Raw genomic sequence first — 25,029 nt, 5'->3', positions numbered from 1 at the left:
TACCCCACACAGTGCATGTTTTGCAGGTAACCCAGCAGGTGCACAGGTGTATTAATTACAGTCACATTTTAAAAGGTCTGCAGGTGGAGTTAATTATTTCACTTGTGATTCTGTGAGGAGACCTGCAAAACATGCACTGTGTGGGGTAATGAGGACCAAGTTTGCAGACCTATGATCGATATTATACACTATATGACAAAAGTATTCGGATGCCTGACCATTACACCAACAAGGCCTGTAATTACATTTTATTCAAATACATGTACTTTAATATGGAGTTGGTCCCCCTTTTGCAGCTTTAACAGCTTACACTCTTCTTGGAAGGCTTTTCACAAGGTATTGGATTGTTTCTGTTGAAATTTGTGCCCATTCATTCTGTAGAACATTTATGAGGTCAGGCACTGATGTTGGACGAGAATGCTGGTCTTCGTTCCAGTTCATCCCAAAGGTGCTTCATGGGGTTGAGGTCAAAGATCTGGGCGGGCCAGTCAAGTTCTACCACACCAAACTCATCAATCCATGTTTTTATAGTCCTTGCTTTGTGTATTGGGGCACAGTCATTTTGGAATAGAAAAGGGCCTTCTCCAAACTGTTGCCACAGAGTTGGAAGCATAACATTGTCCAAAATGTCTTGGTACTCTGAAGCATTAAGAATGCCCTTCACTTGATATAAAGGGTCTAGCCCAAACCCTGAAAAACAGCCCCATACTATTACTCCTCCTCAACAGTTGGCACAATGCAGTCAGCCAGGTAACGTTCTCCTGGCATCTGCCAAACCCAGACTCTCCCATCTGAATGCCAAACAGAGAAGCATGATTTGTTACTCCACAGAACACATTTCCACTGCTCCACAGTCTACTGTCGGTGTGCTTTACACAACTCAGTCCGACGCTTGGCATTGAACTTGGTGCTGTGAGGCTTGCATGCAGCCGCTGGGCTATGGCAACCCATTCCATTAGGCTTCCGCCGCACAGTTTTTGTGCTTACATTAATGCCAGTGGAAGTTCGGAACTCTTCAGCTATGGAAAAATCATGGTGTTGGTGACTTTTACACACAATGCACCTTAGCAGTCGTTGACCCCATTCTGTGATTTTACGTGGTCTGCCGCTTCGTGGCTGAGTTGCTGATGTTCCTAAATGACTCCACTTTTTAGTTATATCACTTACAGTTGACTGTGCAATATCCTGCAGGGATGAAATTTCACAAATCATCTTATTGCAAGGGTGGCATCCTATCACAGTACAATGCTTGAAGTCACTGAGCTATTCAGAACGACCCATTTTGTATCACAATGTTTGCAAATGGATACTGCATGGCTAGGTACACCTGTGGCAACGTGTCTGATTAAAATATCTGAATTCAGTAATTAATGGTAAATCTACCATATTTGTCTAAAGGCGGATTCGATGGGCTAAATGGTTCTTATCTGCAGTCATATTCTATGTTTCTATGTTATGCTGCAGCGGCCACTGCTTTTTTTTTTTTTTTTCCCATGTCATGTTCCGTTTGGCTTCGTATGCAGATTCAGACTCCGTTTCACGCAGATATGCAAGTGAAGTAGTTTTTGTCTCATTTCGATTAAGATGCACATTCGCGCACGGCTCACGCCAGGCATCTTGCGCTGCATGGCATAGTGAGGCTAGGTGTATGAGGACACATCTGTTACTTGTGGTGTAGAAACGAAGAGCTATTGTTTGCAGGGGAAGGCTAGAAACTGATAACTCATTGGGGGGGAATTCAATTATTTGAAAAGTCGGATGGGTGTCTGTTTTTTCCTGTCACCCAACTGAATTTTCAAACAATTGAATGCTGCCCATTGTTCGTGAAAGATATTAATACATTAACCATGTGATACAATCTGTGAAAATAGGCTGTACCCCCATAAACATTTATTAGATTTGCTTTCATTTTCTAAACTGCACTAAGATAATTACAATCACTACAATTTGATTGGTAGTTTTGCATTGTAATAAATGTGTATGCACAATGTTTTTGGCAATAAAAGAATATTGCTGATAAACTTCTATAATCTCTCACATTTTGAAACTGCAATAAGTACGTGATTCGGTGACACAATACATATAATAATCAACAAATGAACACAATAGTGAAAGTTGCCAATTTATAGTTGTCCTTTTTTTTTATTTTTTTGTTTTAAGGATGTGGAAGTCATAGTAGATTGGAGACCACTTGAAGAAACGTTGGATTCATCAAATATTCTTTGTGCAGTAAAGGTATTTGGTTTGCAAAACTGTATGTATGAATATTGCGGGACAAACAGGAGATTCAGCATAGGAGGAATATTATTAGGTACCGAATGTCTTCATGGTGCTCTTAGATGAAGAACATCGGGAATGGAAAAATATTCTGTGGCATAAGATGAGAAGCAGGTTCTAAATGATTTTATGCAGAAGAAAAGTGAAAATGAGAATATCTATATTTTGGAGTATACTTCTGAAGCAATGAAGAAGGAGAGTAAAATAAATGTATTTCCAAAAAAGAGAACAGAGACCTAACTTTTTACATGTATATTTTAATTAATCTTTCACTTAGAGAAGTATTTCAGTTCAGTAGGTTTAAATTTAGTATGTACAGTAAGTAGTAGGGTCTGTGCCATGTGACAAAAGGTCATCAAAGTCTTTAAAGGGTGCAGCTTGCAGAAAATAAATCCAGTGTATCGTACTTCTATGTAGTTACTTTATACAGAAAAAGCATACAGTATTTTGGCGTCATAATGTAACATGTTTTAAAGCACCTGCTTACTTAACTATGTGGTTAAATAGTATTGAACAGAGTGCAGATGAGTCTTGAGAGGATGATTGTACCATTTTTACTGTATAGATTTATTCTTACACAGAAGATTGTAGGTGAGGTTAGAGGTCTGTATAATTTGCTTCTCTTTTAAAGGATCAGTCCATACAAATGTTCATTATTTTAAATTAAAATCCCAATTCCTAAAATGTCCTACCTGCCCCCTACTTTCTTGGCTGTTCAGGGCTTTATTCAGAAGCTTTGCCAGAAAAACATAGATACTGCTATTACAGCCTACAGTACTCAGCTGTATTAGCAGGTGTTCTATGGCTGTCCCTTATCTAACCTATATACCTGTAGCATTGATACTACAGGAAAGCACTCAGAGTTCTGCATTCATAGAATCCTGATAATCTCATTCACATCTCTCCCACAAACTCCTACCCCCTATCCTGTGTGCTCTGGAATGCCAGATCTGTTTGCAGCAAACTGGCCCCAACTCGTGACCTTTTCATTTCCAACTCCCTGCACCTCCTGGCCATTACAGAAACCTGGATTACTCCCTATGACACCAGTTCTCCTGCTGCTTTCTCTGTTAGGGGCCTCACATTCTCACACACACCCGACCCGGGGGTCGCCATGGGGGTGGTGTTGGGATCCTTTTACCCTCAAGCTACACATACCAACTTATACCTCCAGAACCATCCCTTACATTCTCTACATTTGAAGTCCATGCAATACGCCACTACCAACCTACTAATCTTCGAGTTGCTGTCATTTACCGTCCACCTGGCATTTCCTCCAAATTCCTCGACAACTTTGCGTCCTGGCTTCCTCACTTCCTTTCTTCTGACATTCCCTCCATTATTGTAGGTGATTTCAACATCCCTATCGATAACCCCACAAAATCACTTGCCTCTAAACTCCTTAACCTTACCTCTTCACTTGGTCTCTCCAAGTGGACCACCTCACCCTCCCATGTGAACGGGAGCTCTCTGGATTTGGTTTTCACTCACCGCTGTGATATTTCTGATTTCTCCAATTCCCCTTTTCCCCTCTCTGACCACCACCTGCTCTCTTTCAACTTATCTATCTCTGCTTCCCCATCTCTCCCTCCTAAGGCTATCCTCCCTGTTTGACTCACTTCTCTCTCCTCTTCGCCCTCTCACATGCCCTGAACAAGCCACATCCCTATACAATGCATCTCTTACTTCTGCCCTTGACTCTGTTGCTCCGCCAACCACTATTCACCCTCGCAGATCAACACCTCAACCCTGGCACACCAAATGCACCAGATATCTTCAAAAATGCTCACGTACTGCCGAGCGACAGTGGAGGAAATCACGCTCTAAAGCAGACTTCCTCCATTTCAAATTTATGCTCTCGTCCTTCAGTACTGCCCTTTCCCTCGCTAAACAATCATACTTCAGAATCCTCATCTCTACCCAGTCTTCCAACCCCCGGCGCCTCTTTGCCACTGTTAACTCCCTCCTTTGCCCACCACCACCTCCTCTCCCTTCCTCATTGTCTCCGCTTGACTTTGCCACTTATTTCACATCCAATATTGACTCCATACGTCAGTACATCACATCCCACCAGACCAGCAACCAGCCACCACCCTTCCCTTGCCACCCCTCCTCTTCCCTCTTATCAACTCTGAAATCTTTATCCCATGTATCTGGCGAGGAAGTCATAGCCCTCATCCATTCCTCTCCCCCATAACCTCCCCACTTGACCCTATCCCCTCCCACTTCCTCCGCTACCTCTCTCCTTCTGCCTGTTCCCATCTTGCCCACCTTCTCAATCTCTCCTTCTCATCAGGCACTGTCCCCTCTGACTTCAAGCATGCTCTTGTCTCCCCTATTCTTAAAAAAACCTACCCTTGATCCAAACACTCTCTCCAACTATCGACCCATCTCTCTCCTCCCTTTTGCCTCCAAACTTCTTGAGCGTATTGTCTATAATCGCCTCACTGCCTTTCTTTCCTCTCACTCACTGCTTGACCCATTCCAGTCTGGTTTCCGTTCTCTCCACTCCACTGAAACTGCCCTTGCAAAAGTCTGAAATGACCTCCATGCAGCCACATCTAAGGGCCACTACTCTCTGCTTATTCTTCTTGACCTCTCTGCTGCTTTTGACACTGTGGACCAGCCTCTCCTTCTGCAAATCCTTCACTCTCTTGGTCTGCGTGATACTGCCCTCTCCTGGCTGTCCTCCTACCTCTCTGATCGTTCCTTCTCTGTCTCCTCTCATGATGCTACCTCCCCCCCACTTGCACTAACTGTTGGTGTCCCCCAAGGCTCTGTTCTTGGTCCTCTCCTTTTCTCTCTCTATACGTCCTCTTTAGGTGAACTCATTAGTTCTTTTATCTTCCAATACCACCTCTATGCGGGTGGTATTCATGTGACCGGCGGTCTGCTGACCGACCGGCGTCGGTAAGCTGACCGCCGGTCAGCCATACTACACCCCTCTATGCTGATGACACTCAAATCTGCACAACCTCACCTCCCACAATCTCATTATCCATTGATGGCATGACTATCTCCTCTAGCCCCCAAGTACGCTGTCTTGGCGTAATCCTTGACTCCTCCCTCTCCTTTAAACCACACATTCAGCACCTCTGTCATTTTCATCTCAAAAACATTTCCAGGATCAGATCTTTTCTCACCCAGGATGCCACTAAGATCATTATTCACTCACTGATTATTTCCAGACTGGACTACTGTTATCTCCTCCTAACTGGCCTCCCTGACAATTGCCTCTCTCAACTCCAATCTATCCTCAATGCTGCTGCCCGGCTCATCCTCACCAAACGCACTACATCCACCTCCCTTCTCCTACAAGCCCTTCACTGGCTTCCCTTCCCTTTCAGAATCCAATTCAAACTTCTCACACTCACTTACAAAGCCCTCACCCACTCCTCTCCCATTTACATCTCTGACTTTATCTTCCTTTACTCTCCCACCCGTCCTCTTCGCTCTGCTAATGCACGCCGACTCTCCTGTCTTCTGATTACTTCCTCCCACTCCTATCTCCAAGATTTCTCACGTTCTGCTCCCTTTCTCTGGAATTCTTCACCTCTCCCCCTCAGACTCTCCACCTCTCTCCAAAACTTAAAACGGGCTCTTAAGACCCACTTCTTCACCAAACCCAGCCAAATCTCATCCTAACCCTCTGTTCCACGCTCTCTATGTACCCCATCTGTGTCACCCCTGTCTACCTACCTCTCCCCTTAGAATGTAAGCTCTCACGAGTAGGGCCCTCTTCCCTCATGTGCTTATCCTTTTCTTACTGTAATAATCCTCAACTGCCGAAATCCCGCAGTTTTGTGGTTACCTTTGGAACTTATCTCTGTGTCATTTACTGGTGTAGTTATGCTTAGTTACCCTGTACTTGTCCTATATTGTCTTCAACTGTAAGTCACTGTTTTCCTGTTTTGATTATGTGCACATGTACTCTGTAATTGGGCGCTGCGGAACCCTTGGCGCCATATAAATAAAGGATAATAATATGACACTTTACTGACCATGCAGTTGTTAATATATTGTAGCATGACGCAATGAGAGGGGTGGTCTTCTGAATGCCGACTGACGGGATCCTGGCGCACAGTATACCGGCGCCGAGATCCCGACAGCCGGCATACCGACACATATTCTCCCTCGTGGGGGTCCACGACCCCCCTGGAGGGAGAATAAAATAGTGTAGCGCGCCACCGTGCCCGTAGCGTGGCGAGCGCAGCGAGCCCGCAAGGGGCTCATTTGCGCTCGCCACACTGTCTGTAAGCCGGCGGTCGGGCTCCCGGCGCCGGTATACTGGTCGCCGGGAGCCCGACCGCCGGCATATCGTAGTGAACCCAATGAGAGGAGTCCTTAAGTCAAGATACAACTTTCTCCACCCCTTACTCTCTGTATAGACCAGAAGAACAGATTGCTGAAGATGGGTCATACAGTTAATGGCTAACTATGTTCCTCTGGCAGAACTTCTGCCTGAGTAGAGGTGACATTTACAAAGTGTAGATTTAAAGATGAATCATGTAAATGTATGATATTTAGCTTTGCTATTTGTAGTTACACTTGAATGTGCTAGATTGAATACTATATGCTACAGTCCACGTGGTGCCTCACTTTTGTTCCAGTGTAATTTTCTCTTTTGCCTGCACCTATTGACTCGTGTCTGTTCATCTCTTTGACCCTCAAAACCATGGTTTGTCTGGCCAGCAGTCCTTTTTCCATCTTTCTGTGCCTACTGCCAGCCCCTTTGGTTTCTGCCTACCTCATTTTCTTCTGGCCAAATATCTTGACAGTCCCTATCTTTACTGTATTCAGTCCTCCCCGTGCTGCAGATATTGGTGTCTTTTAAAGAAAACTTATGTGTGGTGACATAGTTAACACTCCTTTAAACACTGAAATCTACAGCATACTTTCTCTATCGTCCTAGTGGATGCTGGGGTTCCTGAAAGGACCATGGGGAATAGCGGCTCCGCAGGAGACAGGGCACAAAAAGTAAAGCTTTACGATCAGGTGGTGTGTACTGGCTCCTCCCCCTATGACCCTCCTCCAAGCCTCAGTTAGATTTTTGTGCCCGGCCGAGAAGGGTGCAATCTAGGTGGCTCTCCTAAAGAGCTGCTTAGAAAAGTTTAGCTTAGGTTTTTTATTTTACAGTGAGTCCTGCTGGCAACAGGATCACTGCAACGAGGGACTTAGGGGAGAAGAAGTGAACTCACCTGCGTGCAGGATGGATTGGCTTCTTGGCTACTGGACATTAGCTCCAGAGGGACGATCACAGGTACAGCCTGGATGGTCACCGGAGCCTCGCCGCCGGCCCCCTTGCAGATGCTGAAACGAGAAGAGGTCCAGAATCGGCGGCAGAAGACTCCTCAGTCTTCTTAAGGTAGCGCACAGCACTGCAGCTGTGCGCCATTTTCCTCTCAGCACACTTCACACGGCAGTCACTGAGGGTGCAGGGCGCTGGGAGGGGGGCGCCCTGGGAGGCAAATGAAAACCTTTTTTGGCTAAAAATACCTCACATATAGCCTCCGGGGGCTATATGGAGATATTTAACCCCTGCCAGAATCCACTAAAGAGCGGGAGACGAGCCCGCCGAAAAAGGGGCGGGGCCTATCTCCTCAGCACACAGCGCCATTTTCCTCACACAGCTCCGCTGGTCAGGAAGGCTCCCAGGCTCTCCCCTGCACTGCACTACAGAAACAGGGTAAAACAAGAGAGGGGGGGCAAAATTGTGGCAAAACTATATTATTAAAGCAGCTATACAGGGAGCACTTATTATAAGGCTATCCCTGTCATATATAGCGCTTTTGGTGTGTGCTGGCAAACTCTCCCTCTGTCTCCCCAAAGGGCTAGTGGGGTCCTGTCTTCGTTAAGAGCATTCCCTGTGTGTCTGCTGTGTGTCGGTACGTGTGTGTCGACATGTATGAGGACGATATTGGTGTGGAGGCGGAGCAATTGCCAAATATGGGGATGTCACCTCCTAGGGGGTCGACACCAGAATGGATGCCTTTATTTATGGAATTACGGGATAGTGTCAACACGCTAAAGCAGTCGTTTGACGACATGAGACGGCCGGACAATCAATTAGTGCCTGTCCAGGCGCCTCAAACACCGTCAGGGGCTGTAAAACGCCCTTTGCCTCAGTCGGTCGACACAGACCCAGACACAGGCACTGATTCCAGTGGCGACGGTGACGAATCAACCGTATTTTCTAGTAGGGCCACACGTTATATGATTTTGGCAATGAAGGAGGCGTTACATATTGCTGATACTACAGGTACCACAAAACAGGGTATCATGTGGGGTGTGAAAAAACTACCTATAGTTTTTCCTGAATCAGATGAATTAAATGAGGTGTGTGATGAAGCGTGGGTTGCCCCCGATAAAAAAATGCTAATTTCAAAGAAGTTATTGGCTTTATACCCTTTCCCGCCAGAGGTTAGGGCGCGCTGGGAAACACCTCCTAGGGTGGACAAGGCGCTCACACGCTTATCAAAACAAGTGGCGTTACCCTCTCCTGAGACGGCCGCACTTAAAGATCCAGCAGATAGGAGGATGGAAAATATCCAAAAAAGTATATACACACATACAGGTGTTATACTACGACCAGCTATAGCGACAGCCTGGATGTGCAGTGCTGGGGTAGCTTGGTCAGAGTCCCTGATTGAAAATATTGATACCCTGGATAGGGACAATGTTTTACTGTCTTTAGAGCAAATAAAGGATGCATTTCTTTATATGCGTGATGCACAGAGGGATATCTGCACACTGGCATCACGGGTAAGTGCTATGTCCATTTCGGCCAGAAGAAGTTTATGGACGCGACAGTGGTCAGGCGATGCGGACTCAAAACGGCATATGGAAGTTTTGCCGTATAAAGGGGAGGAGTTATTTGGTGTCGGTCTATCGGATTTGGTGGCCACGGCTACAGCCGGGAAATCCACCTTTTTACCTCAAGTCACTCCCCAACAGAAAAAGACACCGACTTTTCAACCGCAGCCCTTTCGTTCCTTTAAAAACAAGAGAGCAAAGGGATATTCATATCTGCCACGAGGCAGAGGAAGGGGGAAGAGACAGCAACAGGCAGCTCCTTCCCAGGAACAGAAGCCCTCCCCCGCTTCTACAAAAGCCTCAGCATGACGCTGGGGCTTCTCAAGCGGACTCGGGGGCGGTGGGGGGTCGTCTCAAGAATTTCAGCGCGCAGTGGCCTCACTCGCAGGTAGATCCCTGGATCCTGCAGATAATATCTCAGGGGTACAGGTTGGAACTAGAGACGGATCCACCTCGCCGTTTCCTGAAGTCTGCTTTACCAACGTCCCCCTCCGACAGGGTGACGGTCTTGGAAGCCATTCACAAGCTGTACTCTCAGCAGGTGATAGTCAAGGTACCCCTTTTACAACAAGGAAAGGGGTATTATTCCACTCTATTTGTGGTACCGAAGCCGGATGGCTCGGTAAGACCTATTCTAAATCTGAAATCCTTGAACCTGTACATAAAGAAGTTCAAGTTCAAGATGGAGTCACTCAGAGCAGTGATAGCGAACCTGGAAGAAGGGGACTTTATGGTATCCTTGGACATCAAGGATGCGTATCTCCACGTTCCAATTTACCCCTCACACCAGGGGTACCTCAGGTTCGTCGTACAGAACTGTCACTATCAGTTTCAGACGCTGCCGTTCGGATTGTCCACGGCACCTCGGGTCTTTACCAAGGTAATGGCCGAGATGATGATTCTTCTTCGAAGAAAAGGCGTATTAATTATCCCATACTTGGACGATCTCCTAATAAGGGCAAGGTCCAGAGAACAGCTAGAGATGGGATTAGCACTGTCTCAAGAAGTGCTAAAACAGCACGGGTGGATTCTGAATATTCCAAAATCCCAGTTAATTCCGACAACACGTCTGCTGTTCCTAGGGATGATTCTGGACACGGTTCAGAAAAAGGTTTTTCTCCCGGAGGAAAAAGCCAAGGAGTTATCCGAGCTTGTCAGGAACCTCCTAAAACCAGGAAAGGTGTCTGTACATCAATGCACAAGAGTCCTGGGAAAAATGGTGGCTTCTTACGAAGCAATTCCATTCGGCAGATTCCACGCAAGAATTTTCCAGAGGGATCTGTTGGACAAATGGTCAGGGTCGCATCTTCAGATGCACCAGCGGATAACCCTGTCTCCAAGGACAAGGGTATCTCTTCTGTGGTGGTTGCAGAGTGCTCATCTATTGGAGGGCCGCAGATTCGGCATACAGGATTGGATCCTGGTGACCACGGACGCCAGCCTGAGAGGCTGGGGAGCAGTCACACAAGGAAGAAACTTCCAGGGCGTGTGGTCGAGCCTGGAAACGTCTCTTCACATAAACATTCTGGAACTAAGAGCAATCTACAATGCTCTAAGCCAGGCAGAACCTCTGCTTCAAGGAAAACCGGTGTTGATCCAGTCGGACAACATCACGGCAGTCGCCCATGTGAACAGACAGGGCGGCACAAGAAGCAGGAGTGCAATGGCAGAAGCTGCAAGGATTCTTCGCTGGGCAGAGAATCATGTGATAGCACTGTCAGCAGTGTTCATCCCGGGAGTGGACAACTGGGAAGCAGACTTCCTCAGCAGACACGACCTTCACCCGGGAGAGTGGGGACTTCATCCAGAAGTTTTCCACATGCTGGTAACCCGTTGGGAAAGACCAATGGTGGACATGATGGCGTCTCGCCTCAACAAAAAACTGGACAGGTATTGCGCCAGGTCAAGAGATCCGCAGGCAATAGCTGTGGACGCGCTGGTAACGCCTTGGGTGTACCAGTCGGTGTATGCGTTTCCTCCTCTGCCTCTCATACCAAAAGTATTGAGAATTATACGGCAAAGAGGCGTAAGAACGATACTAGTGGTTCCGGATTGGCCAAGAAGGACTTGGTACCCGGAACTTCAAGAGATGATCACGGAAGATCCGTGGCCTCTACCTCTGAGAAGGGACTTGCTTCAGCAGGGTCCCTGTCTGTTTCAAGACTTACCGCGGCTGCGTTTGACGGCATGGCGGTTGAACGCCGGATCCTAAAGGAAAAAGGCATGCCGGAAGAAGTCATTCCTACTTTGATTAAAGCAAGGAAGGAAGTAACCGCGCAACATTATCACCGCATTTGGCGAAAATATGTTGCGTGGTGCGAGGATCGGAGTGCTCCGACGGAGGAATTTCAACTGGGTCGATTCCTACATTTCCTGCAATCAGGATTGTCTATGGGTCTCAAATTGGGATCTATTAAGGTTCAAATTTCGGCCCTGTCGATTTTCTTCCAAAAAGAATTGGCTTCAGGTCCTGAAGTCCAGATTTTTGTTAAGGGAGTGCTGCATATACAGCCCCCTGTGGTGCCTCCAGTGGCACCGTGGGATCTCAATGTTGTTTTGGACTTTCTCAAATCTCATTGGTTTGAACCACTAAAAACTGTGGATTTGAAATATCTCACATGGAAAGTGACCATGCTACTAGCCCTGGCTTCGGCCAGGAGAGTGTCAGAACTGGCAGCTTTATCTTACAAAAGCCCATATCTGATTTTCCATTCGGACAGGGCAGAACTGCGGACTCGTCCGCATTTTCTCCCTAAGGTGGTGTCAGCATTTCATCTGAACCAACCTATTGTAGTGCCTGCGGCTACAAGCGACTTGGAGGACTCCAAGTTGTTGGACGTTGTCAGAGCTTTAAAAATATACATTTCAAGGACAGCTGGAGTCAGGAAATCTGACTCGCTGTTTATACTATATGCTCCCAACAAGTTGGGCGCTCCTGCGTCTAAGCAGACTATTGCTCGCTGGATTTGTAGTACGATTCAGCTTGCACATTCTGTGGCAGGCCTGCCACAGCCAAAATCGGTAAAAGCCCACTCCACAAGGAAGGTGGGTTCTTCTTGGGCGGCTGCCCGAGGGGTCTCGGCATTACAACTCTGCCGAGCGGCTACGTGGTCGGGGGAGAACACGTTTGTAAAATTCTACAAATTTGATACCCTGGCTAAGGAGGACCTGGAGTTCTCTCATTCGGTGCTGCAGAGTCATCCGCACTCTCCCGCCCGTTTGGGAGCTTTGGTATAATCCCCATGGTCCTTTCAGGAACCCCAGCATCCACTAGGACGATAGAGAATATAAGAATTTACTTACCGATAATTCTATTTCTCGGAGTCCGTAGTGGATGCTGGGCGCCCATCCCAAGTGCGGATTATCTGCATTACTTGTACATAGTTACAAAAATCGGGTTATTATTGTTGTGAGCCATCTTTTCAGAGGCTCCGCTGTTATCATACTGTTAACTGGGTTTAGATCACAGGTTGTACGGTGTGATTGGTGTGGCTGGTATGAGTCTTACCCGGGATTCATAAATCCTTCCTTATTGTGTACGCTCGTCCGGGCACAGTACCTAACTGAGGCTTGGAGGAGGGTCATAGGGGGAGGAGCCAGTACACACCACCTGATCGTAAAGCTTTACTTTTTGTGCCCTGTCTCCTGCGGAGCCGCTATTCCCCATGGTCCTTTCAGGAACCCCAGCATCCACTACGGACTCCGAGAAATAGAATTATCGGTAAGTAAATTCTTATTTTTTTTTACTGAATTGGAGTGACCAAGCTATATTTCTGCCATGATGAGTGGAATGGGTTTTAATAGGACCCTATGTTTTTAGTTACTTATCCTCATTCCAGGTCCATTGTATCCCACTATTGATACACATTTGACGACAATCTGCAACTATTTAGAGATCCTAAATGCACCCAGCACCATTAGACTTACATATACTATAGGGTGGTATTTGCTAAATATTTTTTCTTTCTGTAATCATTTTTTATGTAAATGAATTTATCTTGTTTATTTTCCAGGACTCCAGTTCAGTTGTACAGTGGAATCCGACTCCAAAAGAAAGAACTGTTGGTTGCGCTGAACGGCAGAACAGCTATGAAACAGAGTGGGACATGGTCAACACAGTTTCTTTTAAGAAAAAGCAGTTTGCAAATGGGGGTTTGTATTAAGAAGCTGAAACTGCAACAGCTAAACATTTTACCATTAGCTCCATTTTAGTAGTAATTTACCATCACACCAAGTACAATCTGTTTTCAAAACATTTTATTTTTTGGGCAGTGTTTCATTACAATGTCTATCTTCCTGGAAATTAAAGGTAAAGCATTCTCATTGCTGTGAGATACATATGTCAAAAATATTAATATGTGGCCATTTTTTCTTATTACTTTTTTTAGTTTTCCATTGTAAAATATCTTGTGCCTTTTGGCATCGTAGTGATTTATTTGACAGTGCATATAAACATTCTACGTAGCTATGTTCGCTTGCTCTGCAGCAAAATAAGTCATTTTGCTGCACTCAAACTATACATTTTTTAATATTCACAAGCTATCATCCTAACATAGTAGTGGAAATTATTTGCTTTGCATTTAAATGTTGCCATTCTGTTTTATACACATCGTGTTTTTGTAGTCTTTAGTTTGCCCAATAATTAACAGTGTATATTGTTAAGGTATTGCATAAATATAACCGGAAGGATAAGTTTTACTTTGTGTATTATTCAATGCCTTTATATAAAAAATAAGTAGCACTTCCTGTGGATGCAGTGGTTCTACATCCACAGTAAGTGCTTCTAAATGGCTGTAACTGTCCCATGGCCCAAGTCTTCACTTTCTGCTCAGCCTGTTAGAAACAGACTGAAAGGGTGTCAGTACCCCTGGCCAGTAACTTCCCATTTATGTCACTGCCCGTGGTTTTGCTCGCGTAGATGTCTGTTATTGCTCAGTGGAACTAATTTTACAAAGATATTAGTGCCATGTAAAATTGTGATGTATATTTTATATTGTACACATGGGTCAGATAATTTCTTTGTAAACAATATTTGGAGTTTCTCTTACGTCCTAAAGGATGCTGGGGACTCCGTAAGGACCATGGGGTATAGACGGGCTCCGCAGGAGATATGGGCACTATAAAGAACTTTAGAATGGGTGTGCACTGGCTCCTCCCTCTATGCCCCTCCTCCAGACCTCAGTTAGATCCTGTGCCCAGAGGAGATTGGTTGCATTACAGGGAGCTCTCCTGAGTTTCTCTGATAAAGAATTTTGTTAGGTTTTTTATTTTCAGGGAGCACTGCTGGCAACAGGCTCCCTGCACCGTGAGACTGAGGAGAGAGAAGCAGACCTACTTAAATGATAGGCTCTGCTTCTTAGGCTACTGGACACCATTAGCTCCAGAGGGAGTCGGAACGCAGGTCTCCCCTCGCTGTTCGTCCCAGAGCCGCGCCGCCGTCCTCCTCGCAGAGCCGGAAGATAGAAGCTGGGTGAGTATAAGAAGAAAAGAAGACTTCAAGGCGGCAGAAGACTTCAGATCTTCACTGAGGTAAGTGCGCAGCGGTAACGCTGCGCGCCATTGCTCCCACACACACACTAGCGGGTACTGATGGGTGCAGGGCGCAGGGGGGGCGCCCTGGGCAGCAATAAACACCTCTAATTCTGGCATTATAAGGTTAGACACTGCGGAGTCAGTAATTCTATAAATCCCCCGCCAGTTTTGTGATATTTTGAGTGGGACCGAAGCCTGCCGCTGGAGGGGGCGGAGCTTGGTCCCTCAGCACTAACCAGCGCCTTTCTCTCCACAGAGATCTGCAGAGAAGCTGGCTCCCCGGTCTCTCCCCTGCTGAACACGGTGACACAGGGCTAAAAAGAGGAGGGGGGGCACTTGTAAGGCGCAGTGAGTGTATTAACACAGTGATTAAGATAAAAGCGCTATTATCTGGGAGATTATTTTCCAGTGTCAGTTGGCGCTGGGTGTGTGTTGGCATACTCTCTCTCTGTGTCTCCAAAGGGCCTTTTTGGGGAACTGTCTCCTTATAACTATATCCCTGTGTGTGTGGGGGTGTCTGTACGAGTGTGTCGGCATGTCTGATGTGGAAGGCTCAGCTAAGGAGGAGGTAGAGCAGATGATTGTGGTGTCTCCGTCGGCAACGCTGACTCATGATTGGATGGACATGTGGAATGTTTTAAATGCAAATGTGACCTTATTACATAAGAGATTGGACAAAGCAGAGTCCAGAGAAAAAGCTGGGAGTCAATCCACCGCTTCGACTGGGTCACCGGGCCCTTCTGGGTCTCAAAAACGTCCCCTATCCCAAATAGCAGACACTGATACCGACACGGATTCTGACTCCAGTGTCGACTACGATAATGCGAGGTTACACCCAAGGGTGACCAAAAGTATTCATTATATGATTATTGCAATAAAATATGTTTTGCATATCACAGATGACCCCTCGGTCCCTGACACGAGGGTGCGCATGTATAAGGAAAAGAAACCTGAGGTAACCTTTCCCCCATCCCATTAGCTTAACGAGTTATTTGAAAAAGCTTGGGAAACTCCTGATAAAAAACTGCAGATTCCCAAAAGGATTCTTATGGCGTATCCTTTCCCTGCACAGGACAGGGTACGTTGGGAATCTTCACCCAGGGTGGACAAGGCTTTAACATGCCTGTCCAAGAAGGTGGCGCTACCGTCTCCGGACACGGCAGCCCTCAAGGATCCTGCTGATCGCAGACAGGAAACTAATTTAAAGTCTATTTATGCGCATACAGGTGCTTTGCTCAGACCGGCAATAGCATCGGCATGGGTGTGTAGTGCAGTTGCACAATCGGGTAAATAGCGCTCGTGTGTCTGGATATTCTGTGTGGGCTGCAGCCTGTAAATGAAGCACCTCCAAAAATGACTTCACATAAACAAGAATAATAAAGGGGTTTTACAGGTGCGCCTGAGAAGGATTGTGTCTGCAAAGAATAGTAAAAATGACCTCTTTTCCTGATTTAGAATACAATTGGTAGGTTACTGTGGTCAACAAATGAAAATAAGTAAGTAAATATCTTGATAATCACAAATGAGAGTAAGTAAGTGAGTAATGGTCTTGATAATAACAAGAAGGCAGTAAACAATATAATGAAAATAAAACTTGTCTTTTTATTTTTAGAATATGTTGTTATATCTATTGCTTTAAGAATGAATGAAAAAAGGGGGGGGGAGGGGGGTAACGGGGAGTTGTGGGCTAGGGAGAGATTGAACTGCTAACAATGTAGCAGTGAAAAAAATCCCTGAATGTATACAGGTGTGAATAGGAATATAGTTATTGTGGTAGTTACACTTCAGAAAAGTGGCGTCCCACCTCTGAGTGAAGTCTGAGATAATTGAAATTGTCCAGAGCTGATGTTGGGGCTAAAATTTCTTTTTGGCACCGGTGGGATCCAAAAGCAAAAACAAAAAGAAAATAAGGGGTACCCCTGAGTTGCCACTGGCAATAAGGGGTCAGGATAGGGCTAATGCTAGGGTAGTGAGGACTCCGGACAGACCGTACCCCTCTACGCCCTGGATCACCCCGATGTCGCTCTAATGAGCGCACCGTGGTGCCCTGGGCAGAAGGGGATCGATCGTGAGTCTTGGAGAGAGAGGTAGGGGCTGCTTCTAGCACTGTCAGTGCTGTCCGCCGCGCCTTCTCCTCTCCTACAGAGTCCCTTACCTCTAGTTTCTGCTCCGTCTCCTTTTTCCCTCTGCCAGCGGTCTGTTCCGTGTCTGCTTCACCCGGCAACGCGTCCTCCCGCACTTCCGGGTATTCCGTCCACGTGACTAGACTCAGTTTTGTATGATTCATCAATCATACAAACTCATTTACAATTATTTCTCATTACTCCTGTCGAATTAACAGAGCGACTGAACGGTGACCTGGAGGAGGAAGGAAGAAAGACACTAGAGACGAGACCCGGGGACACCTGAGCCTAGTCACGTGGACGGAATACCCGGAAGTGCGGGAGGACGCGTTGCCGGGTGAAGCAGACACGGAACAGACCGCTGGCAGAGGGAAAAAGGAGACGGAGCAGAAACTAGAGGTAAGGGACTCTGTAGGAGAGGAGAAGGCGCGGTGGACAGCACTGACAGTGCTAGAAGCAGCCCCTACCTCTCTCTCCAAGACTCACGATCGATCCCCTTCTGCCCAGGGCACCACGGTGCGCTCATTAGAGCGACATCGGGGTGATCCAGGGCGTAGAGGGGTACGGTCTGTCCGGACTCCTCACTACCCTAGCATTAGCCCTATCCTGACCCCTTATTGCCAGTGGCAACTCAGGGGTACCCCTTATTTCTCTGACGTCCTAGTGGATGCTGGGACTTCCGTAAGGACCATGGGGAATAGCGGCTTCGCAGGAGACTGGGCACAAAAAGTAAAAGCTTTAGACTAGCTGGTGTGCACTGGCTCCTCCCCCTATGACCCTCCTCCAAGCCTCAGTTAGATTTTTGTGCCCGAACGAGAAGGGTGCATGCTAGGTGGCTCTCCTGAGCTGCTTAGAAGTAAAAGTTTAAATAGTTTTTTTATTTTCAGTGAGTCCTGCTGGCAACAGGCTCACTGCATCGTGGGACTAAGGGGAGAAGAAGCGAACTCACCTGCGTGCAGAGTGGTTTGGGCTTCTTGGCTACTGGACATTAGCTCCAGAGGGACGATCACAGGTTCAGCCTGGATGGGTCCCGGAGCCGCGCCGCCGGCCCCCTTACAGAGCCAGAAGAGCGAAGAGGTCCGGAGAAATCGGCGGCAGAAGACGTTCCTGTCTTCAGATAAGGTAGCGCACAGCACTGCAGCTGTGCGCCATTGCTCTCAGCACACTTCACACTCCGGTCACTGAGGGTGCAGGACGCTGGGGGGGAGCAATAAAACATGTTTAAACCTTATATGGCTAAAGAAATACATCACATATAGCTCCTGGGCTATATGGATGCACTTCACCCCTGCCAGTTTTCCTAAAAAAAAAAAAAAAAAAGCGGGAGAAAAGGCCGCCGTGAAGGGGGCGGAGCCTATCTCCTCAGCACACAAGCGCCATTTTCCCTCACAGTTCCGCTGGAAGGAAGGCTCCCAGACTCTCCCCTGCAGTCCTGCTACAGAATCAGGGTAAAACAAGAGAGGGGGGGCACTATTGGCAGCTAATATAAAACAGCAGCTATAAAGGGAGTAACACTTACATAAGGTTATCCCTGTATATATATAGCGCTCTGGTGTGTGCTGGCAAACTCTCCCTCTGTCTCCCCAAAGGGCTCGTGGGGTCCTGTCCTCTTTCAGAGCATTCCCTGTGTGTGTGCTGGGTGTCGGTACGATTGTGTCGACATGTATGAGGAGGAAAATGATGTGGAAGCAGAGCAATTGCCTGTGTTAGTGATGTCACCCCCTAGGGAGTCGACACCTGACTGGATGGTCGTATTTAAAGAATTACGTGACAGTGTCAGCACTTTGCAAAAAACTGTTGACGACATGAGACAGCCGGCAAATCAATTAGTGCCTGTTCAGGCGTCTCAGACACCGTCGGGAGCGCTAAAACGCCCGTTACCTCAGATGGTCGACACAGACCCAGACACGGATACTGAATCCAGTGTCGACGGTGAGGAGACAAACGTAATGTCCAGTAGGGCCACACGTTATATGATCACGGCAATGAAGGAGGCATTGAATATTTCTGACACTACAAGTACCACAAAAAAGGGTATTATGTGGGGTGTGAAAAAACTACCAGTAGTTTTTCCTGAATCAGATGAATTAAATGAGGTGTGTGACTATACCCTTTCCCGCCAGAGGTTAGGGCGCGTTGGGAAACACCCCCTAGGGTAGATAAGGCGCTCACACGCTTATCAAAACAAGTGGCGTTACCGTCTCCCGATACGGCCGCCCTTAAGGAACCAGCTGATAGAAGGCTGGAAAATATCCTAAAAGGTATATACACACATACTGGTGTTATACTGCGACCAGCAATCGCCTCAGCCTGGATGTGCAGTGCTGGAGTGGCTTGGTCGGATTCCCTGACTGAAAATATTGATACCCTGGATAGGGACAGTATATTATTAACTATAGAGCATTTAAAGGATGCATTACTATATATGCGAGATGCACAGAGGGATATTTGCACCCTGGCATCTAGAGTGAGTGCGATGTCCATTTCTGCCAGAAGAGCGTTATGGACGCGACAGTGGTCAGGTGATGCGGATTCCAAACGACATATGGAACTATTGCCGTATAAAGGGGAGGAGTTATTTGGGGTCGGTCTATCGGACCTGGTGGCCACAGCAACGGCTGGAAAATCCACCTTTTTACCCCAGGTCACCTCTCAGCAGAAAAAGACACCGTCTTTTCAAACTCAGTCCTTTCGTTCCCATAAGGGCAAGCGGGCAAAAGGCCACTCATTTCTGCCCCGGGGCAGAGGAAGGGGAAAAAGACTGCACCAGGCAGCCTCTTCCCAGGAGCAGAAGCCCTCCCCCGCTTCTGCCAAGTCTTCAGCATGACGCTGGGGCCTTACAAGCGGACTCAGGCACGGTGGGGGGCCGTCTCAAGAATTTCAGCGCGCAGTGGGCTCACTCGCAAGTGGACCCCTGGATCCTGCAGGTAGTATCACAGGGGTACAAATTGGAATTCGAGACGTCTCCCCCTCGCCGGTTCCTGAAGTCTGCTCTACCAACGTCTCCCTCCGACAGGGAGGCGGTAGTGGAAGCTATTCACAAGCTGTATTCCCAGCAGGTGATAATCAAGGTACCCCTCCTACAACAGGGAAAGGGGTATTATTCCACGCTGTTTGTGGTACCGAAGCCGGACGGCTCGGTGAGACCAATTTTAAATCTAAAATCCTTGAACACTTACATAAAAAGGTTCAAATTCAAGATGGAGTCACTCAGAGCAGTGATAGCGAACCTGGAAGAAGGGGACTATATGGTGTCTCTGGACATCAAAGATGCTTATCTCCATGTCCCAATCTACCCTTCTCACCAAGGGTACCTCAGGTTTGTGGTACAAAACTGTCATTATCAGTTTCAGACGCTGCCGTTTGGATTGTCCACGGCACCACGGGTCTTTACCAAGGTAATGGCTGAAATGATGATTCTTCTTCGAAGAAAAGGCGTCTTAATTATCCCTTACTTGGACGATCTCCTGATAAGGGCAAGGTCCAGGGAACAGTTAGAGGTCGGAGTAGCACTATCTCAGGTAGTGCTACGTCAGCACGGGTGGATCCTAAATATCCCAAAATCACAGCTGATTCCAACAACACGTCTACTGTTCCTGGGGATGATTCTGGACACAGTCCAGAAAAAGGTGTTTCTCCCGGAGGAGAAGGCCAGGGAGTTATCCGAGCTAGTCAGGAAACTCCTAAAACCAGGCCAAGTGTCAGTGCATCAATGCACGAGAGTCCTGGGAAAAATGGTGGCTTCTTACGAAGCGATTCCATTCGGAAGATTCCATGCAAGAACTTTTCAGTGGGATCTGCTGGACAAATGGTCCGGATCGCATCTTCAGATGCATCAGCGGATAACCCTATCTCCAAGGACAAGGGTGTCTCTCCTGTGGTGGTTACAGAGTGCTCATCTTCTAGAGGGCCGCAGATTCGGCATTCAGGATTGGATGCTGGTGACCACCGATGCCAGCCTGAGAGGCTGGGGAGCAGTCACACAGGGAAGAAATTTCCAAGGCTTGTGGTCAAGCATGGAAACGTCTCTTCACATAAATATCCTGGAACTAAGGGCCATTTACAATGCCCTAAGTCAAGCAAGGCCTCTGCTTCAGGGTCAGTCGGTATTGATCCAATCGGACAACATCACGGCAGTCGCCCACGTCAACAGACAGGGCGGCACAAGAAGCAGGAGGGCAATGGCAGAAGCTGCAAGGATTCTTCGCTGGGCGGAAAATCATGTGGTGGCACTGTCAGCAGTGTTCATTCCGGGAGTGGACAACTGGGAAGCAGACTTCCTCAGCAGACACGACCTCCACCCGGGGGAGTGGGGACTTCACCCAGAAGTCTTTCAAGTGATTGTAAACCGTTGGGAAAAACCAAAGGTGGACATGATGGCGTCCCGTCTCAAGCGGTGGACGCTCTGGTAACACCGTGGGTGTACCAGTCGGTGTATGTGTTCCCTCCTCTACCTCTCATTCCAAAAGTACTGAGAATCATAAGAAGGAGAGGAGTGAAGACTATACTCGTGGCTCCGGATTGGCCAAGAAGAACTTGGTACCCGGAACTGCAAGAGATGCTCACGGAGGACCCGTGGCCTCTACCTCTAAGAAAGGACCTGCTCCAGCAGGGTCCTTGTCTGTTCCAAGACTTACCGCGGCTGCGTTTGACGGCATGGCGGTTGAACGCCGGATCCTGATGGAAAAAGGCATTCCAGATGAAGTCATCCCTACCCTGATCAAAGCCAGGAAGGATGTAACTGCGAAACATTATCACCGCATTTGGCGAAAATATGTTTCCTGGTGTGAGGCTAAGAAGGCCCCCACAGAGGAATTTCAACTGGGTCGTTTCCTACATTTCCTGCAAGCAGGACTGTCTATGGGCCTAAAATTAGGATCCATTAAGGTTCAAATTTCGGCCCTGTCGATCTTCTTCCAGAAAGAACTGGCTTCATTGCCTGAAGTTCAGACGTTTGTCAAGGGGGTACTGCATATACAACCTCCTTTTGTGCCACCAGTGGCACCTTGGGATCTCAATGTAGTTTTAGGGTTCCTAAAATCACATTGGTTTGAACCACTCACCTCTGTGGAATTAAAATATCTCACATGGAAGGTGGTCATGCTGTTAGCTCTGGCGTCAGCCAGGCGTGTCTCAGAAATGGCGGCTTTGTCATATAAAAGCCCTTACCTAATTTTTCATTCAGACAGGGCAGAATTGAGGACTCGTCCTCAATTTCTCCCTAAGGTGGTTTCAGCGTTTCACATAAACCAACCTATTGTGGTGCCTGCGGCTACTAGGGACTTGGAGGACTCCAAGTTGTTGGACGTAGTCAGGGCCCTGAAAATATATGTTTCCAGGACGGCTGGAGTCAGAAAATCTGACTCGCTGTTTATCCTGTATGCACCCAACAAGCTGGATGCTCCTGCTTCTAAGCAGACGATTGCTCGTTGGATTTGTAGTACAATTCAGCTTGCACATTCTGTGGCAGGACTGCCACAGCCAAAATCTGTTAAAGCCCATTCCACAAGAAAAGTGGGCTCATCTTGGGCGGCCGCCCGAGGGGTCTCGGCTTTACAACTTTGCCGAGCAGTTACTTGGTCAGGGGCAAACACGTTTGCAAAATTTTACAAATTCGATACCCTGGCTGAGGAGGACCTGGAGTTCTCTCATTCGGTGCTGCAGAGTCATCCGCACTCTCCCGCCCGTTTGGGAGCTTTGGTATAATCCCCATGGTCCTTACGGAAGTCCCAGCATCTACTAGGACGTCAGAGAAAATAAGAATTTACTTACCGATAATTCTATTTCTCATAGTCCGTAGTGGATGCTGGGCGCCCATCCCAAGTGCGGATTGTCTGCAATACTTGTATATAGTTATTGTTACAAAAAAATCGGTTGTTTATTGTTGTGAGCCATCTTTTCAGAGGCTCCTACGTTTATCATACTGTTAACTGGGTTCAGATCACAGGTTGTACAGTGTGATTGGTGTGGCTGGTATGAGTCTTACCCGGGATTCAAAATCCTTCCTTATTATGTACGCTCGTCCGGGCACAGTATCCTAACTGAGGCTTGGAGGAGGGTCATAGGGGGAGGAGCCAGTGCACACCAGCTAGTCTAAAGCTTTTACTTTTTGTGCCCAGTCTCCTGCGGAGCCGCTATTCCCCATGGTCCTTATGGAAGTCCCAGCATCCACTACGGACTATGAGAAATAGAATTATCGGTAAGTAAATTCTTATTTTTCTTTTTGTTTTTGCTTTTGGATCCCACCGGTGCCAAAAAGACATTTTGGCTCCATCATCAGCTCTGGACAATTTCAATTATCTCAGACTTCACTCAGAGGTGGGACGCCACTTTTCTGAAGTGTAACTACCACAATAACTATATTCCTATTCACACCTGTATACATTCAGGGATTTTTTTCACTGCTACATTGTTAGCAGTTCAATCTCTCCCTAGCCCACAACTCCCCGTTACCCCCCTCCCCCCCCCTTTTTTCATTCATTCTTAAAGCAATAGATATAACAACATATTCTAAAAATAAAAAGACAAGTTTTATTTTCATTATATTGTTTACTGCCTACTTGTTATTATCAAGACCATTACTCACTTACTTATTCTCATTTGTGATTATCAAGATATTTACTTACTTATTTTCATTTGTTGACCACAGTAACCTACCAATTGTATTCTAAATCAGGAAAAGAGGTAATTTTTACTATTCTTTGCAGACACAATCCTTCTCAGGCGCACCTGTAAAACCCCTTTATTATTAGTGCAGTTGCAGCTTGGACAGATACCTTGTCAGCTGACCTTGATACCCTAGACAGGGATACCATTTTATTGACCTTAGGCCACATTAAAGACGCAGTCTTCTATATAAGAGGGACGCTCAAAGAGACGTTGGGCTGCTGGGTTCGAGAGCCAACGCCATGACGATTTCTGCTAGGCGAGCCCTGTGGACCCGCCAATGGACGGGTGATGCCGACTCAAAGAAGCATATGGAGGTTTTGCCATACAAAGGTGAAGTTTTATTTGGGGAAGGTCTCGCGGACCTGGTTGCCACAGCTACCGCGGGTAAATCTACCTTTTTGCCTTTTGTTCCCCCACAGCAAAAGAAAACTCCACAATATCAGATGCAGTCCTTTCGGTCGCATAAGTCCAGAAGAGGTCGGGGCTCATCTTTCCTCGCCAGAGGTAAGGGTAGAGCAGGCTTTTTCAACCAGTGTGTCGTGGCACACTAGTGTGCCGCGACCAGTTGCAAGGTGTGCCGCGGAGCCAGAGCAGCTTCTTGCACCTTCAAAGTGCACTGTTGGCCCGGGCTCTTCTTAGAGGATCAATCATGCTCTGGCCGTGACCTATGCCTTGATGACACGGCGGTGTGATACCATAGGTCACAGCCGCCGCATCTCACCACCCAGCCAGCCCATCCACCTGCATACACATCTTCCAGTTCCCGCCTGCATCCACAGCTTTCCTTGCCCACCCACATCCACACCTGCCCGACCTCCTGCTGCTTAGTATTCGCAGCACTACACTATGAACAACCCCCGCCACTGAGGGACAGGGAGGAGAACAGCTGACCGGTAGGGGCTAATATTTGTTATGTTATCTCTCCTGTGGGGAGCAATAGGATTTATGGATTTATGGGGGGAACAATCTGAATAATTCATGTGGGGAGCAATAGGATTTATGTGAGGAGAAATGTGATTGATTTATGTGTGAGCAACATGATTTATGTGGGGAGCAATGTGATTGATTTATGTGGGGAGCAATAGGATTTATGTGGGGAGCAATGTGAATGTTTTTTCTGTGTAGGCCAATGTACAGTATGGGGTAAATTTACTAAGGTGGGAGATTTTTAGAACTGGTGATGTTGCCCATAGCAACCAATCAGATTGTATCTATTATCTTCTAGAAGCAGCTAGACAAATGTTAAGTAGAATCTGATTGGTTGCTATGGGCAACATCACCAGTTCTAAAAAAACTCCCACCTTAGTAAATTTACCCGTATGTGTGGATTTTTTTTTTCTTCACTGTGAGGGCCAATGTGTGTTTTTTGTTTTTTTGTTTGTGGGGAACTGATAGTGTGCCTTGGCAATTTTGAAATATTGTTCGGTGTGCCGCGAGTAAAAAAAGGTTGAAAATCACTGGGGTAGAGGAAAGAGAGCACCTGCTCCGGCTAGTTCCCAGGAGCAGAAGTCCTCCCCGGCTTCTACTAAATCCACCGCATGACGCTGGGGCTCCACTGAGGGAGTCCGCACCAGTGGGGGCACGTCTTCGACTCTTCAGCCAGGTCTGGGTTCTG

The 25,029-nt window shown here is 47.1% G+C and overlaps 1 protein-coding gene across 1 annotated transcript in view; it reads left to right on the top strand.

Annotated features, from left to right (window-relative positions):
* The window catches only part of TBC1D15 (TBC1 domain family member 15), a 353,328-nt gene that overhangs the window by 78,929 nt on the left and 249,370 nt on the right, over nucleotides 1-25,029 (top strand). The window contains exons 3-4 of the mRNA XM_063927455.1: nucleotides 2,161-2,235; nucleotides 13,104-13,242. Coding sequence (XP_063783525.1) covers nucleotides 2,161-2,235; nucleotides 13,104-13,242 — 214 coding nt within the window. The remainder of the gene's footprint in view (nucleotides 1-2,160; nucleotides 2,236-13,103; nucleotides 13,243-25,029) is intronic.

This window comes from Pseudophryne corroboree, chromosome 6, assembly GCF_028390025.1.
Source record: "Pseudophryne corroboree isolate aPseCor3 chromosome 6, aPseCor3.hap2, whole genome shotgun sequence".
Lineage (NCBI taxonomy): Eukaryota > Metazoa > Chordata > Amphibia > Anura > Myobatrachidae > Pseudophryne > Pseudophryne corroboree.
Note: the sequence above shows the minus strand (reverse complement) of the source record. Positions and strands in the feature narration are given on the sequence as shown.